At 42.5% G+C, this 20,965-nt stretch overlaps 3 protein-coding genes and 1 non-coding gene across 4 annotated transcripts; 2 read left to right on the top strand and 2 right to left on the bottom strand.

The window, feature by feature from the left end:
* Positions 1 to 114: 114 nt before the first annotated feature.
* Positions 115 to 4,479, top strand: LOC124306297 (3-ketoacyl-CoA thiolase, mitochondrial). Its single transcript, XM_046766831.1, has 8 exons — positions 115 to 268; positions 1,516 to 1,682; positions 1,775 to 1,906; positions 2,345 to 2,609; positions 2,832 to 3,007; positions 3,132 to 3,332; positions 3,897 to 4,051; positions 4,147 to 4,479. The coding sequence occupies exons 1-8, from the start codon at positions 250 to 252 to the stop codon at positions 4,226 to 4,228; spliced, it is 1,197 nt and encodes a 398-aa protein (XP_046622787.1). The 5' UTR covers positions 115 to 249; the 3' UTR covers positions 4,229 to 4,479.
* LOC124306296 (odorant receptor Or1-like) lies at positions 4,302 to 9,102 on the bottom strand. Its single transcript, XM_046766830.1, has 10 exons — positions 8,286 to 9,102; positions 8,006 to 8,216; positions 7,599 to 7,920; positions 7,436 to 7,535; positions 7,223 to 7,333; positions 5,486 to 5,964; positions 5,281 to 5,380; positions 5,086 to 5,193; positions 4,758 to 4,913; positions 4,302 to 4,666 (listed from the first exon to the last, which is right to left on the bottom strand). The coding sequence occupies exons 1-10, from the start codon at positions 8,715 to 8,717 to the stop codon at positions 4,616 to 4,618; spliced, it is 2,070 nt and encodes a 689-aa protein (XP_046622786.1). The 5' UTR covers positions 8,718 to 9,102; the 3' UTR covers positions 4,302 to 4,615.
* Positions 6,248 to 6,319, bottom strand: Trnag-ucc (transfer RNA glycine (anticodon UCC)). Its single transcript has one exon. It is a non-coding gene; the product is annotated as a tRNA-Gly (tRNA).
* A 165-nt stretch (positions 9,103 to 9,267) lies between the features above and the next one.
* LOC124306295 (dihydropyrimidine dehydrogenase [NADP(+)]) lies at positions 9,268 to 14,751 on the top strand. The gene is made up of 16 exons (XM_046766829.1): positions 9,268 to 9,612; positions 10,500 to 10,610; positions 10,675 to 11,007; positions 11,129 to 11,437; positions 11,517 to 11,840; positions 11,924 to 12,134; positions 12,206 to 12,390; positions 12,477 to 12,692; positions 12,780 to 12,944; positions 13,036 to 13,188; positions 13,256 to 13,376; positions 13,446 to 13,708; positions 13,771 to 13,950; positions 14,052 to 14,276; positions 14,352 to 14,509; positions 14,578 to 14,751. The coding sequence occupies exons 1-16, from the start codon at positions 9,565 to 9,567 to the stop codon at positions 14,666 to 14,668; spliced, it is 3,093 nt and encodes a 1,030-aa protein (XP_046622785.1). The 5' UTR covers positions 9,268 to 9,564; the 3' UTR covers positions 14,669 to 14,751.
* Positions 14,752 to 20,965: the final 6,214 nt, after the last annotated feature.

The raw sequence follows: 20,965 nt of genomic DNA, 5'->3' as shown, positions 1-20,965 counted from the left end.
AAGCAATGTTTGAAAAACCTTTTAAAACCACGACCAGGAATTCATCAGCTGAATTTAGCTGCCGGAATTTCCGCAACGGAATTCAAGGCGCTAGCGTAGCCGTGAAGATACGTATGCGAAACACAGTAAACGACGTTTCATATTGGATAGTGGGGAGCCTGCGTGGACTTTGGACCTTTGATGGCTTGTAATAAGACTAAACTTCTCTGATTAACGCGTTAGTCCAACGTAGGTCAGAAAACAGAAATCATGTCGATCGCCACCAAAGGTACGATACTTTCTTTTATTATCTCAATTTCGGTCAAGTCCCCAAAAATTGTCAGAGTTAACGAATTAGGGCGTTTCGGAGGTTCTTCTCAGAGCCACTCGAGTGGCAGACTCGTCTCGACGACTAGATTAACTCACGGAACTGTTCCTTTTCCCTGCTGGCTCAACGAGTGTAAACTCACCGTCGAGACTCGTTTCGATCTCTCTATTTTTCATTTTTCCGTCACTCCCACTCATTGTCAGTCGAGGTTCTTCGATTAAACCTTTTATTCCTTGACCGATACGCGGAACGCGTTTGAGCCAATATTTTGACCGCCCGATTCGGAAGCATTTCCATTTTGATCAAGTGAGACTTGTTATTTGAAACTCATTAACTGTCATTCAAATTGTAACGTAATCTTGGCGTGACTTTATTTTAACTCGAATGATATATTATGTGTAATGTAACATGAGTTTGCGCAATGTTTCGAACTCTAGACTATGGAATTTTACATTGCGCCACAGCAGACGGAACGATTTTTTTTAACTTTATTATTTCATTCGGATTCTTACTTTACTCCAATTGACTTCAGACGCGAACTTCCAGAGATAATTTTGATCAACCTCACATTTTATCAAACGTTACGTGTGAAACGTATTATTCGAAATTGTGACCACGAGTCGTATTATTCGTTTAAGCTTCGTTCCGTTTGCAGATGTTCTTGTGATTCAATTTTAGCACCATTTTATCCACACCTTGTGCACGTAATAGAAATAATAATACACGTTGAAACGTATCGTGTATTGTTGTAACTACTTTTATTATCTAGAGTATTTAATTATACCCCGTGGACTTTGCTATGCTGAACGCGTTCCGATACTAGATATTAGAGATTATTTTCAACAACAAGATAAATTGAAGATAAAAATTGCGTCAGTGATTACATGTTCGAATTTTACAGTTCAAAATTGAGTAATCTGAAGATATTATTTCACATATTTGCGGAGCAGCGATCGTTCAATTTTCATTAATATTCAAACGTTTGTAACCGTTTGTTTTTTAAAAGTAAAATACCACCGCATCCGTTCGATTTTTTTATACCTGCTAAAATTCACTTCGATTGTCGAGCTTGTGATTAAAAAAAAAAAAACACAAAACAATTCCATCCAATCGACTACTCGGAATAACTGTCCTCGTTCAATTTTCAAAATCGACAAGGCCCTCGAGATCATATATATTAATCAATCACCGTATTATCGTTGTTTAAGGAATATTCATCGTCGCCGCGAAGCGAACCCCTTTCGGGACACTGGGTGGTAAATTCGTGAACAAGTCTGCGATGGAGCTTCAGGAAGTGGCTGCAAAAGCAGCGATAACAGCAGGTGGATTAAAACCGGAACAGATCGACAGTGTCGTAATCGGAAACGTATTGGTGGTACGTAAAATTTGACTCGCGAATGTTGCGTTGCGGTAAACGTTGTCTCTCCATAAAATCATCTCTCAAATCTCATTCCAACACGTTTCCAGAACTCATCGTCTGACGGAATATTTCTCCCAAGACATGTTCTCCTCAAAAGTGGAATTCCTCTGGACAGACCCGCCCTTGGAATAAATCGTCTATGCGGATCCGGATTTCAGTCCATTGTTAACGGAGCTCAAGTGAGTATATAAATTACGGTGTTTCAAAATGAAAAATAAATTTTTATCAATTAATTCCTAACAATTCACTCTTTCAAACGGTTGATGGTTATTTCAGGAGTAAATTTATCATAAAATGATAAGAGACCTTTTTTGAAGAGCGTTCAATTCTCTGCAAAAATATGTTTGCGAGTTTTCTGTACGAAGCATCGTTAGCCAGTTATAAAAACCAGAAGGAGCAAAAACCATTTTTCACATTTCATTCTTATGGAAATTGGAATGTTAATATTAAGAGCTTGAATTTTAACAGGTGTATTTTTATATCTAAATGAAACTTTTGACCCTTTGGTAAGAAAAAATTTAAAAAAATTCTTTTTTCAAACACTCTGATATAAATGGAGTACAAAAATAAAGAGATAGAAGCGCAAACTCTGATTTCGAATCATTTATGGTATTCAGAACATCCTCGTCGGAGATTCCCATGTAGTTCTCACCGGCGGAACGGACAACATGAGTCAGGCACCTTTCGTCGCTAGGAACATCAGGTTTGGGACAACATTGGGTCAAAATTACTCACTGGAAGACAGTCTGTGGCTGGGATTGACCGACACGTACTGCAAAATGCCGATGGCGATAACTGCCGAGACTCTCGGCGCTAAGTACGGAATAAAGAGGGAAGAAGTCGACGCGTTTGCTCTCAGAAGCCAGAAGCTGTGGAAGGCGGGTGAGTAGAGAATCTTCGATCGTCAAGATCGAGGAGAACCGCGAGGTTGGAGTTAGCGACGAATCGTCGTAGAAAAGATCCGCAATTTTGCAAAATTATAACGACCAATTTGAAGGGGTTGGTTGAGTTTGCAGAACAGAATCGTGTTCTCGTCACATTGCAGCCTCTTTGAAAATTGAACTCAAAGGATAATTGATGACTTGAGGTGTGATTCTTTCACAGCCAATGACGCCGGGTACTTCAAGGAAGAATTGGCCCCTGTCACCGTTCAGGTAAAGAGGAAGGAAGTCGTCGTCAACGTCGACGAACATCCTCGCCCTGAGACAACGCCCGAAGGACTCGCCAAGCTGCCGACTATCTTCAAGAAGGACGGACTCGTAACTGCCGGCACAGCATCGGTGGGTGAATTCGATTTTAGAAGTTCTCTTGAAGAAGGATAATCTTCACCGGCATGGTTGATGTACAAGCTCATTTTCTACCGAGTCTAGCGCCGGTTCGTTAAATATTTGAATCGTTCTTCAGGGAATCTGCGACGGCGCTGGAGCTGTGATTGTGGCCAGTGAAGAAGCCGTCAAGTCCCAAGGTCTCAAGCCTTTGGCCAGACTCGTCGGCTACAGCGTCGTCGGTGTCGAACCCAGCATCATGGGTATCGGACCTGCTCCGGCGATCAAAAACCTTCTCAAGACCACCGGGAAGACGTTGAACGACATTGACCTTGTCGAGGTAATTTTACCCTCTCAGTTCTTTCCAGCTGGTCGTTTCCGTGGAATTTCTACGGACGTGAAATTATTAGTTTCAATCAGAAGGGACCGAAAATCATGAAAAATTCGTATTGAAGCTTTACATCTGATTCTAATCGTTCCGCATGATTTGTACTTTTCGTTATCAATCACTAACTGCGTAAATCGGTGATCTCTGAAAGTGATAATACCGTTGGAACAACTATCCGAACAGAATCGTACTTATCGGGGGAAGGGTGGAGGGCAACTTGGGCGGTTTAAATCATTCATTTCAATTAAAAAGCCATAAAGACTTTCTGGTAACGGCTAGAAAACTAATTTTTATTTTCTACGTAGAACTATATTTTTCGACTGTGGTGAAAAATGAAAATAGTTAAGCACTGAGCGGTGACCGGAACTAAAAATTTCTCTCGAAAACAGATGACTGTAATAAAAAAAAATGAAAATGAAAACAAACAAACAACGTTTTATGAATCTAGGACTCGCGGTTCTTTGCCTTTCGTATAATCGAGCGATTCCCATGATCAATGCTTTTCCTTTTTGCCAGATCAACGAAGCCTTTGGTGCGCAAACTTTGGCCTGCGCCAAAGACCTTGACCTGGACTTGAGCAAGCTTAACGTGAACGGCGGTGCCATCGCCTTGGGACATCCTCTCGCTGCTTCCGGATCGAGGATCACCGGACATCTCGTTCACGAGTTGAGGTGAGTGATCGACGTTTAAACGTAGACTCGGCATTTCGATCGGTATTACGTGATACTGACCAAAGACTAATTTCTCGACTTCCTTACTTCTGCAGGAGAAGGAAGGCCAAGTTTGGAATCGGTTCGGCGTGTATCGGCGGCGGACAAGGCATTGCTCTTCTCATCGAGGCTGTTTGATCGAGTGTTTGATTTTCTTTAGGAAAATGCAATGCAACTACTCTGCACTAGCTGAAAATTTTTGATAAATGTGATCGGTTGAGTTATTGAAGCGCAATTTATACATGTTATACACATAATATAGAACTGTAATTTTTATACTTCCATTATACGATACAGTAAGAATATATTTTGTTATGCGGCAGCCACGTGTACAGAGAAATCAACAAGCATGTAATGTTAATTTAATATTATTCTACTTGGATAAACTATATATTTTTACTTTTTATGACCAACGAATTACCGCGATATCAGTAACGTAGCGTTTCGTTTCTAATCGGTGGTTCAAATTTCTCAAGATTAGTTAACCACGCTTCTTCTAAACGCAAATAGATCGGCTACCGACATTTAAGTTGAACTCTGCAGTACCGTGAACAACGAGTAAGACAATCTGAGAATCTGAAACAAAGGCGGGTTCTCGATGTGTAAAAGTGAGAAAACAATACGCATCAATAATGATCAATCGTAATTAAAACGGGCAAAAACTCACACTGACAAAAGTTTCCAGCGACAGAATTAACAGATTTCCGGCTTTCAACGTGAGCGGGCGATTAGCACGCAACATGAGTAGCTGCAAATCTCGATTAAAACGTTTCCCGTAATTCCACCAATTTCCTTCGTAGGCCGCAACGACGACGCTTTGGCTCTGCGAAAATTAGCGAGACAAAATCGAAACGAAAGAGCAAAAAAATTAGAAGAACAAAAACATCTGTCAAAAACAAATGGAGAAATCGTATTTCCTAATTTATCTCCTTCGCAATTCTCTCATTGCTGAAGAAATATTGTGCCAAAGTTCTCGCTAGTTAAAGGTTACTCACTTGTTCAAAGATTTCGTTTCCGTGCCAGCAGTAGATAAATATTTGATAGATCATACAGCACATGTACATCGTCATGCCGACGAATTCAGCCGGTATGAAAACTTTTAGCTGTGAATTTGTTTGAGAATCTATTTTTCTACGTTTCTAATTCTCAGTCACTCTTATACGATCGTTTATGGATTATTCGCTTTTTACCTTAGTAATGTGAAACGCGGTCAGGCAAATGATAATACAGTTGACGCAGAATTGAAGGATTATTGTGCCGTTAAATATCGCCTCGATTTCTTTCGTGAAACTATAATTTAGTAATTTACAGCAAATAAGATAACAGAGAAATCAATGGAAGAGGACGAAGAGGATGAAACATTGGATTACTGGCTGACCCCCGTCCCTCACTCACTCGATAATCGCTTTGTGGTGCTGGATGCAATTCCTCAACTCATCGTCGTGGCATGATTTCCGAATTCCGATCTGGCGAAGATTGCTTTTCAATATTTCGAGCTGGCAACAAGCGACGGTGATCAAACCGGTTACCAAAGTGTCCATCGCCACGTTGTGGAAGCAGGCAAAAACCACGGCAACCGTCTGATGCACGCAGGTGATTTCGAAGGCTGGTGTAAGGGTCACGTTGTAAGGGTACCAGCCGTCCATTGGTAGCCGGCGATTATTGCCCGCGATTATGTTGGCGATCGGGGTAAAACCCCAACAAAAAACGGCCGCTGCACCGAAACTCTGATAAGCGACATGGTGGAGGATACCTTTCAACGCGAACGAGCTCAGCAGGTCTTCGTAGCGAAAATTGTGTCGAGAAAACGTGTCGCTTTTCAGGATCTCCAGTAGTTTTCCGATTCTCACTTGTCGACGAATGATATTGAACACCTTGAAAAGCAAGTTTTTGGATTCATCCGTTCGACTTTAGAACAGAGACGATTACCTACTCGAAGGAAATTAAACGAGTAACGGGATTCCGATCTTTTTGATCATTTGAAACCGCGATCCGTCCGCTCGATCCGGCGAACCGGAACGCGAGGAATTTGGTAAATTAAAATAATCGAGCGTTTGAAGGTGATCTGACGGTGCAGGAATTTTTCCGACAAAAACGTAACCGATTATCGCATTCAATTTTGCTCAACTTAGTTCCGAAGCGTGTAAAAAATTTTCGTGCGATGGCCGGGAATCGAACCCGGATCAACTGCTTGGAAGGCAACTATGCTGACCATTACACCACCATCGCACTTGAAGACTGAGATGCGGATTGATCAGATACCGCGTTGAAGTGGTCGGGTGAAAACCGGAGCAAAAGAGAAATGCATCTAAAGTGCAAGACTGCAACAGCCTGTGACTGGTGCACGGCACATTTGCCCGGTGTAACTTGTACAGTGCACGTGACATGCGTCTCAAACCTTGAATGCGTGCGAGGTGTTCGTCATTAGAAGAAATGCACCGGCTACCATCTTCTCAATGTCACCCCAAATCGCTATCAAATTTACGGCCTGAACCACGAGATAAACGCCGAGCATAAACACGAAGCTGAATATCCCGTATATCATGTAGATGCCTCGATAATAACCCCATGGGGGCCACGTTCCCATGTAACGAATCATACCGAGGCTGATGCGAACTTGAAAATTCGCCTCCAACCGTCGCATTTTCTCTTTTCTCGATTATTACGGGTATGTGGAAATGGAACCGTGGGATAAATCTTTGGGAAAATACGCTTGTGAGATCCTTAACGAATTTGCATTTTATCAGAGTTACGTGAAAGCGGAGAGTTTTAGTGCGTCAAAGGTTGTAGAAGCGACTTGTGTAAGAGATTATTAAAAATCGGACTTGGCTATACCAGCGAATCGAACCTCCTGAATATTCCACAGCTTTACGAGAGGCAATTAGAAGGTAAAGGAGTGCTGGATTATGGGAAATTGATTGCCTTAGCGACGGACTGCAGGTGTGTAATTACTCCCAGGCTTTAATTTTCGCAAAATTATTAGACGAGACTCGCCTCGGGGATGAGCTATTACGTGGCATCGTGATTACAATGACGAGAAATCGAATAGGTAATTACAAATGACGCGCCTTGTTTTTCTTTCGCCTTCTTCTTTCTTATTATTTTACCGTCTTCGGAACAAGCTAAACTCACCTGAACCGCAATCTCGTTTCCGAAGTAGCAGTACATGAAGAGTTCGTAAATGATCGCCATCATGTACATCAAGTTTCCGAATATCGTTGAGAAGCTGTTCAACCGACCGGTCTGAAACATGCAAGCACCGTAATTTCTACTTCCGAACACCGCCAGGAACACTTTTATCAAATTTGCGAGGAGATTTCATCGGATCCGAGAACATCCGATTACCTGGGAGACCGCGAAGGCGGCCGTACAGATGACCAAAGAGTTCTCCAAGAATTGAAGAAAAATTGCGTACTTGAATATGTCTTCAAACTCCTTGGCGTATCTGAAATTTTGACGATGATAATCGCCTCGGTTCGGTTGGAAATTATCCACCGATAAGACTTACTCAAAAATGGCAATATGGTCCTCGATGCAGAGCACGAGCTTTTGGCGGAGCTTGTTTTCGACGTACACGCGGTTGATTAGCGATTCGCTTAGTTGAGATCCGGCGACCGATCGTCCCATCTCTATTATCCTGATTTTAAGCATCTTAAATTTGCAGCAAATCACGCCCATGAAACCAACGATCATTCCGTCCATCGATATGTTCTGAACGCAGCACATCATCACGGTCACAACCTGGTAGACGAAGGTGATCTCGTAGAAGGGCGAGGCGAAAGCGTCGTGGGGATACCACCCGTTCAGAGGAAGAACTCTGTCGGTTTCATCTGAAAGAGGTGGAGACAACGTCTCGATGGTTTTGGGGTTTGGAAAGTGAAAATCGGGATATCCGATACATCGATTCCATTTCACCTTTCAGGCTGCGAACAGCCGACGACAGGGTCCAAAAACTGCAAGCCACTAATCCCATCAGCTGGAAGTTACCGTAGTACGTGAACGAGATCCAGGACATTTGATACTGGAGATTTTTAACCAGCTCCAGGTCGCCGAGGGCGACGTTTTTCGCTTCGGCATCGTCCAGCAGTCGCTGAATCCGCTTCTGGTAGCGAAACATAACGTACACCTGCGGCACAGTGATCGAAATTGGCAATGCGATGGTCTCGCCGCGTAAGGTGGTTAAAAAAATCAAAACCTTCCAGGCGTGGACGTAATTGTTTATCAGGAGGGAAACCGCCGACGCCATTTCCCCCGTTACCTTCCAATCCGCGACGACGAAAGCGGTTTGCACAAAGAGCAAGTGACCGAGGGTGAGGCTCGTTACGATCACACTCCACGTCATGTATGCCCTTTTTCCGGCATTGATTGGCGGCCAAGATCCGCAAAGCTTCAGATTTCTTACGAGAAATTCGAAATTGTAAAAAGCGGAGACTTGTCCCCATCTCTTTTCGAGGTACCCTCTGAGTCTGGACTCGCAACAATGCATGACCTTGACGAACGTTGCTTTTGTGATCTGAACTTGTCGGTGAAATTTATTTTGCGGATTGAATCCCAGCGACTGTTCGAGTGGCGAAATAAATCGCCGGAGTTTGGAGGCATGATTATTATACAGGGGAAGAATCAACATCCGCTGAATTATTGAAGCCAAAGTTCAACACGATAAGAATATGTTTAATTTATTACGAAATGAGCGACGTATTATCGTCGAATAGATTTCTACTTCCATGGCTGGGCAACTTTGCCGCTTTTATAGCTTTCATAACTATCAATCGAACCGAGGCTGAACTTAAGGGTGTAATCAGGGGATTTGTTTGACGAAAGTTTTTCAAACGGTTGTAAAAGAAACGAATAATATATCATCACTTACTCGAGCCCCAAATAAATCATGACTATGTAGGAAAACTTCTATGCCCCGTTTGAATTACCCGCTTTCAGCAAGAATCAGTGACGACGAAAAAACCTGACCTCTCACATGAACGGAAACCTGATGCTCTCATCGCGAAGAGCCAACGCGACGCTGACGTTTAGAACGTGTTTTACAATGTGTTGGAAATGTCAAGATAAAGCCGTTCACTCGTCTGTATGCGTGTCTCTCTAAGATATGATTATTTCCCCGACGAAGTGGGAAGAACGGCTTTTCAGTGAGGCCAGTCGATACCAACAGCTCGGAGACAGAGTTGCTTCAGCTGTAGCGGCTACGTTGCCAATAATAATAACAATAACGATAACAATTTTGCTGAACCTTAAAGCGCAGTTTACGAATTTAATTCTTGTATTAGTTTTACTCGGTCATTAGGCGACTCGAAGTCAGTTGCTTCAGTGCCTCTTTTGATCCATCGATTGCTACTTCACACCTCTCATTGTTAAGTTGTGGTACTCGTTGTTTACCAGTTCTTTCGTTGTTTCATTTTTTTTTTTTTTTCTTTTAGTACCACCTTGTTTAAAATAAATTGTGACAGTACTTCGTCTTCAAAATGACTCCAACGCCAACTTTGCTGAGCAAGGATATACCCGACATCGAAGTGAGCATAGAAACAATTCAACTCGGAGTTTCGCTAGTTAGGAACCCGAGGAAAATTAATCTTTCCAATTTCTGTACCACCACCGCTACTACTACTACCACTGTGTACTACTACAGTTATTGCCAGACTTTCGAGTCTCGAAAGCATCACGAGTAAACATTGTCGCATGGCTGTCGTGACCGTGACGATGATAGCCTGCGACTGCGCGTCACTTTCAAACGCTATGATAAAATGGTTAACGAGGACACGAAACAAACTAAAAAGTAGCCTGACGTATTGCGCTAGTCGAACAAGTGGGCAAAGGACAAACGAGAGTGAGACCCAATTTGAACTGGGTATGCGTGAATTCGATATCTAGGTCAAAGTTCAATACGATATTCAGACAATCGTTTATGAACGTCAAAGCCTGAGTTGCCGTTTGTGCGTTGCATCAGCGCGATATCACTGACGTACTGCTCAAAGTATAATTGACGCACCTGGTACCAGACTTAATGCAAACGTAGGAATTCCGACCCAGTAAGCTGAACAATCACTTCAACTCTGTTCTTCGCCCCAAGGTTGAACGTCCCAGAATTCCATGTCAAGCGTTTTAAGTATTCGTCTTGCAAATTATTACTCCGCGTATAGTAGCTTCCAAGTCATAACATCCGGAGTACAAAGTACGACGCGGAGAGAGATGTTTTGTGGTATTTTTCACTTGTTTTTTTCGTTCCCTTTCTGTCCGTCATTGGGTGGCATAGCTAGAGGTGAGAAACTAGGTAAACGTTGCCCGTGGCTGAGGCATCGTTTTTGCAGAATCGATTAAGCTTGATGATCGCCTGCAGTGGTTTGGAAAATAAACGTCACAGAGAGAGGGAAGAGGCTAATGTTTAACGTTTCCGTTTCAGAATCTCCTGATCTTGAATCCAAAGGTGAAGAACTACACGAATCTGGTGCCTTCGGCGCAGACGAAGAAGAACAAGCAGCACTGGAAGCGGAACGTCGGGAAAAAATGCGACGTGAGTTGAAATCATTGAATCGGTCTTGGAACAGGCCAAATTACGGATCGTTTAAATTTTTCAGTCTTGTGTTCCACTGACGAAAAACTTCGACGATATAAAGCACACGACTTTGAGCGAGAGAGGTGCTCTTCGGGAAGCAGCACGATGCTTGAAGTGCGCCGATGCTCCGTGTCAAAAATCTTGCCCGACTCAGCTGGACGTAAAAAGCTTCATCACCTCGATTTCGAACAAAAATTATTACGGGGCAGCCAGAGCTATTCTGTCCGACAATCCCTTGGGACTTACTTGTGGAATGGTCTGTCCAACTAGCGACCTTTGCGTCGGAGGATGCAACCTATTCGCCACAGAAGAGGGGCCAATCAACATCGGGGGACTCCAGCAATTTGCCACTGACGTGAGTCTCGTAACAGGAGAGAAACGACATCGATTATTGTCAGTGATGTGGTTGGCAGAGGATATATTTACCATATATACTCAGTGAAGAGTGAGATGACTTTCTTTTTCACGTCGAACAGGTGTTCAAACAGATGAGAATCCCACAAACAAGAATCCCAGGACAAACCGTCCAACACGCTGACACGAAAATCGCGTTGATTGGTTGCGGCCCGGCGTCAATATCCTGCGCAACCTTCCTGGCGCGTTTGGGCTACGACGACATTACGATATTCGAGAAAGAATCCTACGTTGGAGGATTGAGTTCATCCGAAATCCCGCAGTACCGTCTTCCCTACGAAGTTATCCAGTTCGAATTACATCTGATGAAAGATTTGGGGGTGAAAATTGAGCACGGGAGAAGTTTGTCCACGCAAGATCTGACCGTTAAGGTTTGTAGCTTGTTCCCCACTTTCGAAACCCCTTCTTACTATTTTCGAATACGTTTAATAAGACGGAATGGAATTTCAGGGGCTGAAGAACTCCGATTACAAGGTTATCTTCATAGGTATCGGTCTTCCGGAACCAAAAATTGTACCGATATTCAAAGATCTTACTGAGGAAATGGGTTTCTTTACGTCGAAAACGTTTCTTCCCGTGGTAGCGAAGAGCAGTAAGCCGGGTATGTGTGCTTGCAAGAGCACAAGCTTACCCAGTTTGCGTGGAAACGTGATCGTCCTCGGTGCCGGAGACACGGCTTTCGATTGCGCCACGTCAGCTTTACGCTGCGGGGCAAAGAAAGTTTTTGTCGTGTTCAGAAAAGGCTTCACAAACATTCGCGCCGTTCCCGAAGAGGTCAGTGGGTCTATAAAAGCGACGTATGCGCATTCAAAAGCAGTCTATTTTCACCCTCTGATATAATTCGATACTTTTCCAAGATGGAATTGGCCCGCGAGGAAAAGTGCGAATTCGTACCATTCCAATCACCGAAGGAGGTGATCGTTCGAGGTGGCAGAATCGCAGCTATGGAATTTTATCGTACCGAGCAGCGCGAGGACGGAGAATGGATTGAAGATGAGGACCAAATAGTCAGACTGAAAGCCGACTTCATCATATCCGCATTCGGATCTGGCCTCTACGCCACAGACGGTTAGAATCTCAGAATTCGATTGGCGAACCCTGTTTTTAATACGAAATTGATCAAAAGTCTTGTATTTTAGTCAAGGATGCTATGGCGCCAGTGAAATTGAATCGATGGGGGCTACCGGAAGTGGACGTCAACACGATGGCCAGTTCTGAGGCCGGTGTATTTTTCGGCGGAGATATCGCCGGGGTTTCCGAAACCACTGTCGAATCTGTTAACGATGGAAAAACCGCCGCATGGAGTATTCACAAGTATATTCAGGTGCGATTTCGAACGATCAACTTTGTCTGTGATTCCCCTGAAGATTTACAGTTTGAAGCGATGATGTGACGTTGTGATTCTATCAGGAATCCAACGGTGATCTCGTGCCCAACGAACCCCAGCTTCCTAAGTTTCATTCGCCGATCGACGAGGTCGACTTGAGCATCGAACTGCTCGGAATGAAGTTCGAAAACCCGTTTGGCCTGGCCTCAGCGCCACCAGCTACGACAAGCGCCATGATTCGCAGGTCCTTTGAAGCAGGATGGGGCTTCGCTGTGACGAAAACGTTCGCCCTCGACAAGGTGATTACTTCGACAGTTAATAACGAGCATTCCACCTCCTCCGTCTTAGATAGTCCAATGATCATTGGTTACTCACCCGTTTCTCAGGATATGGTGACCAATGTTTCACCCCGTATCGTCAAGGGCGTAACTTCTCGACATCACTATGGACCGGAACAAGGTAGCTTCCTCAACATCGAGTTGATAAGTGAGAAGACAGAGGCGTATTGGTGCAACAGCGTCACGGAGCTGAAGAGGGATTTCCCTTCGAAGGTTGTTCACAGGGTCGAATAGTCAAACACTACAAATTATCTCGAGCTGTTCCTTTTACGTCATCAAAAATAACGGCTGTTCCCGTTCTCAGATAATCATCGCCAGCATAATGTGTAGTTACGACAAATCAGACTGGACAGAGCTGGCGAGAAAGGCGGAAGCCGCTGGTGCCGATGCCTTGGAATTGAACTTGTCCTGTCCCCATGGAATGGGAGAATCTGGAATGGGACTGGCTTGCGGACAGGTTCGTATTACTCTCAATCGCGAGTCTGGTCAAGTTCCTTCTTAAAGTCCCTGAATCTCATCGCCAGGATCCTGAGCTTGTAAGGAACATCTCGAGGTGGGTGAAAGCTGCCGTGAAAATTCCTTTCTTCGTCAAACTGACCCCGAACATCACCGATATCGTGGAGATAGCAAGAGCAGCGTACGAAGGTGAGTTTTTACCAATTTTTGCAGTGCCGTGCAATGGTGACGTACTTTTATCGCTCACTGAACTTGCAGGCAAAGCGGACGGCGTATCAGCGATAAACACGGTATCTGGTCTGATGGGAGTCAAAGCGGACGGATCGCCGTGGCCGGCCGTTGGATCGGCAAAGGAAACGACGTACGGTGGAGTTTCCGGAAATGCGACGAGACCGCAGGCGCTTAAAGCAATATCTTCGATAGCTCGGGCGCTTCCGGGCTTTCCTATACTTGGCATCGGTGGTATCGATTCCGCGGACGTTTCACTCCAGTTTTTGCAGTGCGGCGCTTCCGTTTTACAGGTGAATTGAGAAGGTTGACCGTCTTCGAACACTCTACGATACACCGTCTGTGCGTTTTTCAGATCGGAAGTGCCATACAGAACCAGGACTTCACCCTCATCGAGGACTACGTCATTGGAATGAAGACTCTGCTGTACCTCAGGAGTCTCGAACAGGTCAAAGACTGGGACGGCCAGAGTCCACCGACGTTCAAACACCAGAAGGGAAAGCCTGTCGTGTCGCTAAAGCACGCCTTGGGAAAGGTATGAGATTACCGTTAGACAGGATCCATCCAATCACATCTCTCCCAACTTTTGGCACCCAACCTTTCCACGCACATCGATAAACCCAAATTCTGGTCCAGGACGTCCCTTACTACGGTGAATACCAACATCTTCGGGAGAAAAAAATCGCCGAGTTAAAGGCGGCAGCCGATCTTCCCGGATGTCCACCACCTCCGCTGAGGCCAGCACCTCAGCCAGTTGCCGCGGTTCCTGCCCTGAAGGACATCGTGGGCCAGGCCTTGCCTCACATCGGGAGTTACAAGCAGCTGAACAATAAGCAACAGGTCGTTGCGCTGATCGATGACGTGAGTAGGTCGTCGTTAACCTGCGCAACCATCTGTCATCGACGGTTGTTAAACGCGTTTCCTCTATGTTTTCAGGACATGTGTATAAACTGTGGCAAGTGTTACATGGCCTGCGCGGACTCCGGATACCAGGCGATCACTTTCGACAAAGAGACCCACATTCCACATGTCACCGACGACTGCACTGGCTGCACCTTGTGCTTGTCTGTGTGCCCGATAATCGACTGTATAAGGTTGGTCATCCCGTTTTATAACTTACCGATCGATTGCTCAGCTGACGAACTTTTGTCCGATTATACAGCATGGTTCCGAAGACCATACCGCACGTTATCAAGAGAGGAGTCGCACCGAAGGGATACCAAAACTTGCCCAGCGATTTGCTGTGTCAATAGTTTGCCTAATTATAGATTAAAATACGAGTACCTGTAATAATCTCGACGAATAATTATTTTCCAATAAAGTAATGTACTTATGTAACACAGGAGTTCATGGTCTGCCCTCGTCTTCTGGTATACGATTAATTTTCCCCGTTATCCTGATGTATTTATGAGAAGGAAAAGACTCGAATTCGTTCTTTCTCCAATTTACTTACTCGATGATGCGCGGTTGAGGTTGAATTGCGTCTGAAACGCGTCTGGAAAGATGATTGGTGTTAATATTGGTAGATTTAATCTTGGTTTAGAGCGTAACTTGATTTACTTCCTTAAATACCACCGTGAAATATCTCCATAGTTAATTGACAAACGAATAAGAATTTGTCGACCACGACACCCTTGACGATTTAAATTATGAATCAAGATCTTGAGCAACGCCCGCCTCAATTCCAGAGGCTTAACGAGATTAAATGAACTCTGAATAAAAGATATATTCAAGCTCGTAGTAAATTAAGATTAACCTTTCGCCAGATGCGTAATTTTCTGCACCCCTCGAGATGCCAGATCAATAATATCCGCACTTTCGGGCCAATAAATTCACGTTTCAAGCTTTGACTTCATTTTTCTTTCCTTTCCAATTAGGTAATAATTCTCTGATGGCAATATCTGTGAACCACTTTACAAAATGTAAATTGTTCCTGTAGCTGTAAGACCGAATTAGAAAGTTCGAACGGACTCGTAACGGAAACTGTAATGGCAACTGATGCAGGAAACGCGTAAATACATGATCTCTGTTAATACGGTTTCCATGGAACGATGAATTGCTCTTACATAACTCGTCGACCGCCCGTTTTATACCAGTAGTCGAGAATATTTCCGCGATCTTGATACACCGACGTTGATGATCAGCCCACCATACAGGTTTCCAAGAGTATGGATCAACGGAGAAAAATTTTGACTAAAAGGGAAGAACCCGGGAAGCGAAGGAGAACGAAAAGGAAGAAAGGACGAAGAGGAACTGGGGCAAAGAAAATAACAAGAGAGCATAAAATGCATTGCGTGACTTCCGTACTAACCGAATAATACCGTATTGTAAATTCACTCGCACGTCGTTGGTGCGAATCATTGTTTGCGGTCGAAATGTTGCATAATTTAAAAACGTACGAAAGTAATTATCCACGCCAGAACGTAATTCGTACTTGTAGAACACTTTCAGCCCGCCTGTTACACAAGTTTCGGAAAACAAAGTGGGGCCAAAGACCGAACTCCAAGGGTTTATACTTTATTTTTATTTTTTTCTTTCAATTCGTTTTGGATTTCCTTCGTGAAAAACGTTCTGGAAAATTGCGAGGAGCCAATTTTTCCAAGGCGTTTATGATCGTCTATCACATCCTTGTCACCTGTTCGGAAAACCTGGTCAAATAGGACATTAGAAATTCAAGATAATATTCGTAATGGCACAATGTCACGGTGGATGTGAAATCACAGCATCTGGCAACCCAGAGCTAACGGCTCTTCAACGGCGAAATTGACTCTCGAATGCACGCGTGTCCGCGATTCAGAAACGGAAATGCGTTGAGACGTGCGTCGAGACCATGTTCCGATTAGAATCGAATTTGAAAAATTTCAGGAACTAAAATTTGCCCTAAGAGGCGTTTTCGAACCGAACAGGGGTAAAAATGAAAAATTTGTAAAGAAGCTAAGACTTCGTTTGTAGAACTTCAAAATGTTGAATGTCCAAATACGGAGCAGTGGAAGAATAGAAAGGTCGGAACATAGAATGCTGAATTGTAGAATCGTCAGAATTACTCTCGATAATTAAAAATTGTATGCAGATTCTGGATTTAGCCGTTCTATGTTTTGATATATCCATATTTTGTCATTCTGCATTTCGACTTTCTATATTTACAATTTACTATTCTTGAACTTTCAAAATTTTTAAATTTAATTAATCATGTTTTCGCGTGTATGAAGATTCGATATTCCGGTCCTTCGATCAATCGACATTTCTACTTTCTACCCCCACCCTGCAAATCGACCTCCAGATTTTTGCCACCAGTTTCGTTCCGAAGTCCGTTGAAACAAAGACTCCGCGGATCGTTTGTGATTTGCTCAATATCCAAACGACGTAATTTCTCAGCCGGTTTTACCGCCGTCCGCGATGTTGAAGAAGAGACAAATGACCATCGGCGTACCGAGGAGTTTCTGCGTCCTGGAATGTAATAAGAACTCGCATCCATCAAGCCGGCATAAGTAAGAAGACGTGAACTGGAACGATTTGAAATTCTCAACTCTTCCTGATCCCATCTCTAATATTCCCAGCAGCTCGAAGATCTCAAATCTCTGCTCGGCATTACGCTTCCTAGACGCGATAAAAAGCTACGATTTTTCATCCCGTCTGTTTAATGGATTGAAAAAAGTACACGGACATCGTTGAGCTGTGAGGCACAAAAATGGCTTTACGAATATTTTGCCGACAATGCAACGAATCAGGTTTATATTTATGCTAATGTTACGCTCACTTTTTTTTCAACCACTTTGCGACCCTCCGAAGAATCTTACCATCCGAATTTTCCAACGATCTTATTTATTTTCTTACGCTCTCGTCATCGTTGGCTTCGATTTCACGATTGCTGATTAAGAATCTTGACAAAAATTAACGACGCAATCGTCATCGCACAATTTCTCGCTTCAATTCCGAATGGGGGAAAATCGAAAGGAAATCGGGAACAGGTTCGACCGGGTTTTAATCCCGAGAAATTTCTGGGTCTGAGGCAGAGTTTCCTGTCCAGTACGTGACGGTCGGCGTCTCGGTGGGTTATTTCATTGTCATGATCAACCATGGCGGCGTTTCGGTCACGTAGAAAAAGGTGAGAGTCCCCTGACTAGGCAAAGTCGACTTACGTACAGCGCCGAAAATGAGCCTTCGGTCAGCGATGACTTTGAGCAAAAGGAGACGAAGGCACGATTCGAACGTTGACGGATCAAGGCGACGATCGAAGTTAGTGTGAACGAGGTCCTGCGTCGTCTTTCGGAGAATTTCGAGAAAAACGGAAGGAGATTCACCCGATCGATGTAACATACTCGTCGTAACGCTGACAGTTCTATGCTGCTAGCGCTATTCGAGACTTGAGATATGGAAATACGATCAGAGTCCTAGGAACGCGGTCTGCTTAAAGATGTTAAGGTAGTAGGAGCAGCGACTCGTGTGTCTTGGCTTGCTTTTAAACTTTCCATGACACCGATATTATTCCCGAAGCCACTTCGACAGCCCCGTTTTGTATCGCGCGTTCGTTTATACGCGTATGATCTTAATCCTCTTCGCGTTTCTGTCGTTGTAACGTAATTATGCATATTCGCAAAACTGTGCAGTTGCGCACTTAGATATTCGACGTTCGACGACGATGCGATTGTTACTCGGATTCGATCATTTATTTATTGCTTGGCACTGGTACTGATACGCAGCACACACGGTACAAAGTAAAAATATATAGATATTTTGGGGCGAGCCAAAAAAACTAACCCATCGAATCTATGGTCTTAAAGGAGTCTATTTACTGAGAAAAAAATTCTCCCGCTTGGATAAATTTTTAGCTCAATTTTAAAAGGTGTCGCTTTCCATTTGAAATTTCCCGTTTAAATAACACGCGAAAAAAAATTTTTTCATCAAAAATGCTGTAGCTATCGAACCGTTTATGTTTAATAAAAGTTTCCAAACATATTCTTGCTGGGCATTAAATTCTCTGAAGAAAAAACCCCGACTTCATTTTCTAGACCCAAACAAAAGAGGGTTTCGTTGAAAAATGGACTTAAAAACTAGCTTATTATTGAAATAAATGTATTTAAAATAAGCTTATTTAACCTGTTATCTTTTCGCAAATAACAAACATCATAGAAAAAACAAAATATGCTATTTCAATCGATTCGAAAGTAAAATTTTCCGGACAATATTTTATAACTCATTACTAGTTCAAAACCAATTTGTAGTAGGCACCCATTAGAATTTTACGAGAAAGAGTTGAAACTGTCTTCGATATGCTCGGAGAGAAATTTGTTTGCTTGTTTTTTCTTTCAAGTATACAGTCTTAGTTTGATGACGTAGGAAGTACGGAGCGTAAGTCAATCATCGCTTGAGCTACATATTCGTATAAGATATGTATAATAAACCCTCTCTCTTTGAAAATAACATCCGGAAATTGTTTTGAAAAATCCTGTGATATGGGGAAAAAAAATACAATCTAATAAAATCTGCGATCCGTTAATTTTATCAAGTTTCTTTCTTGACCTAGCACTTGAGGTCTCGTTTTTTTCCGGTAAGGAAACATCGACCGGAAAATTTTCTCGACTTGTGACGCGGTGTTTCTATGTACAACAATAGACGTGCCGGCGAGTTTAGAAGAAAGTTTAAACAGCCAACTATCAAGCGAACTAATTAATTAGCTAGTGTAACTTAGGGTGAAAAGAAGATAAAAATCAGCTATTAGCTATAATTAAATTGTTGGATTATTTTCTCCCGTTTTTTCCTTTTTTTTTTTTCTCTTCAGCGAACGTTATAATCTAACAGAGTGAAGCAATTATAAACAATTGGATTTATCGTACTTTACATGGTAGAACAATCGTAATAAAGCAACCACGGAGGAAATGGAGAGCAAAAAGAATTGTCCTCAAAAGTTGATGTTGCCCGTTCGGGCGTGGAGTTTACGATGATCAGTTTTTTCGAATTTTTTTTACCCTCAATCTGTTTGTTCTATGCTGAGATTTTCTTTACCGTTTTTGTCCGTACAAAATCGCTGCTGGATTCGTCCACCTCGATCGCTGGACAAAACGAAGCGACCAAATATCCGCAATCAACTTTTCTATCCGAAGGTATAATTTCCGGTTTGAGAATTGACCCAATTATCTGCTCCACATGTTGCGATAAACTGCAGACTACATTTGATAGCGTATTTAATGTAGAAACGTGCGCAGGCGCATGTAACGAGTGAAAAGAAATTCAAGATATGCGTACAGTTTGTTTGAAAAGGAAATTTTACACACGGTGTAGGAAAAATTAATGAAAAATAAAAACGAACGACGAATCTGGGCAGATAAATTAAATTTAAAACTAAGACGTAACTGAAAACGCAAGGCGAGAAAAAAAAACTGGCTCGAAGAAAAATTCGAGAAATTATTTTCCACTTTCCTTTCTTAATTAATTCCGTTCGCGGAGTGAAAAATTTACCTCTTCACCGTATTATACAAGCTTTATTATGGTCAACCATAAAATAACGTGATCTCTACAACTGGATTTGAATTCTACATGTGATAATCTATTCATTATATTACAATTAGTCACAGAATCGGGAAATAAAAAATGAAAGATCATATACACGCGTAGATTGACAAAAGGTTTTTTACGATTCTCAGGTATAAACAATTCATAGTAATAAATTACCGTAGTGTCTTTTTCGATAACGTCACGTACTCCGCAGTTTTGAAAGAGCATTATTTACCACGACGGACATTCAAACTTTATTCCTATTTCGTTTCTGTTCTTTTTTTCCAAACACTTTACGTACAGAATTAATTAGAACTTTTTTCACGAACTTACAATAATTAGCGGAACCTCACTTTCCGTTGCCCTTAAAAAGTGAAACTTGAAACTCTAACAAGCGCAGAGCGAAGGCAAAACTAATTACGTCACACCTTCCGGACACTTTTTCGATCCAACGATCTCTGACCCTTAAAAAAATCAACGTCGATGTAAAGAAATCCTTGTGCGCGGTTAGAAAAAAAAATGTCCCAGCAGGTCCGCTAAAATTTTTCGGCTCGATTTAACCATTTTTCAACGTAATTTCAAATGAAAAACTACCAAGTTCAAATTAAGTGTTGATGTGACAATTTAAATATTAAATTTTGAATAATGTGCGTCATATTCACTAACAGAAACGTGACAAATAATTGAAAAATAAAGCTGACTTGCTGGGACATTATGTTTAGTTAAATTTTTATAACAGTGTGAAATACGGCAAAATATACGTATTCAGTTCTTACGCTGAGAAAAATTTCATTTGTCACAACAGCTAGAAAACTAATTTTCATTTTTTACCTAGAACTGTATTTTTCGATTGTAATTAAAAATAAAAATAGATAAGGACTGAGCGGTAACCGGAACTAAAAATTTCTCTCACAATGTGCGATACAACAAAGTACGAATAACGTTATACGAACAAAACTAGGTAAGAAAAAAAAGTTGAATCAAACGCGGGAAAAGAAAATTACAATAGCCAATAAAAAATCTCTTTCAACGACCATTATCTACGCAGAATTTCGTAA

The sequence above is a fragment of the Neodiprion virginianus genome, chromosome 5, assembly GCF_021901495.1.
Source record: "Neodiprion virginianus isolate iyNeoVirg1 chromosome 5, iyNeoVirg1.1, whole genome shotgun sequence".
Taxonomy (NCBI): domain Eukaryota; kingdom Metazoa; phylum Arthropoda; class Insecta; order Hymenoptera; family Diprionidae; genus Neodiprion; species Neodiprion virginianus.
The sequence above is the reverse complement of the archived record's forward strand: the minus strand, read 5'-3'. Positions and strand labels throughout refer to the sequence as shown.

Coding starts and splice junctions, on each gene's coding strand:
- LOC124306297 (XM_046766831.1), top strand. Junction 1,683..1,774: donor TAATCGGAAACGTATTGGTG/GTACGTAAAATT, acceptor ACACGTTTCCAG/AACTCATCGTCTGACGGAAT. Junction 2,610..2,831: donor CCAGAAGCTGTGGAAGGCGG/GTGAGTAGAGAA, acceptor ATTCTTTCACAG/CCAATGACGCCGGGTACTTC.
- LOC124306296 (XM_046766830.1), bottom strand. CDS start 8,717: ATGTTGATTCTTCCCCTGTATAATAATCATGCCTCCAAACTCCGGCGA. Junction 7,334..7,435: donor CCGCCTTCGCGGTCTCCCAG/GTAATCGGATGT, acceptor TGCATGTTTCAG/ACCGGTCGGTTGAACAGCTT. Junction 4,914..5,085: donor GAAACGAAATCTTTGAACAA/GTGAGTAACCTT, acceptor TAATTTTCGCAG/AGCCAAAGCGTCGTCGTTGC.
- LOC124306295 (XM_046766829.1), top strand. CDS start 9,565: ATGACTCCAACGCCAACTTTGCTGAGCAAGGATATACCCGACATCGAA. Junction 11,841..11,923: donor TTCGCGCCGTTCCCGAAGAG/GTCAGTGGGTCT, acceptor TACTTTTCCAAG/ATGGAATTGGCCCGCGAGGA. Junction 12,135..12,205: donor TGGCCTCTACGCCACAGACG/GTTAGAATCTCA, acceptor CTTGTATTTTAG/TCAAGGATGCTATGGCGCCA.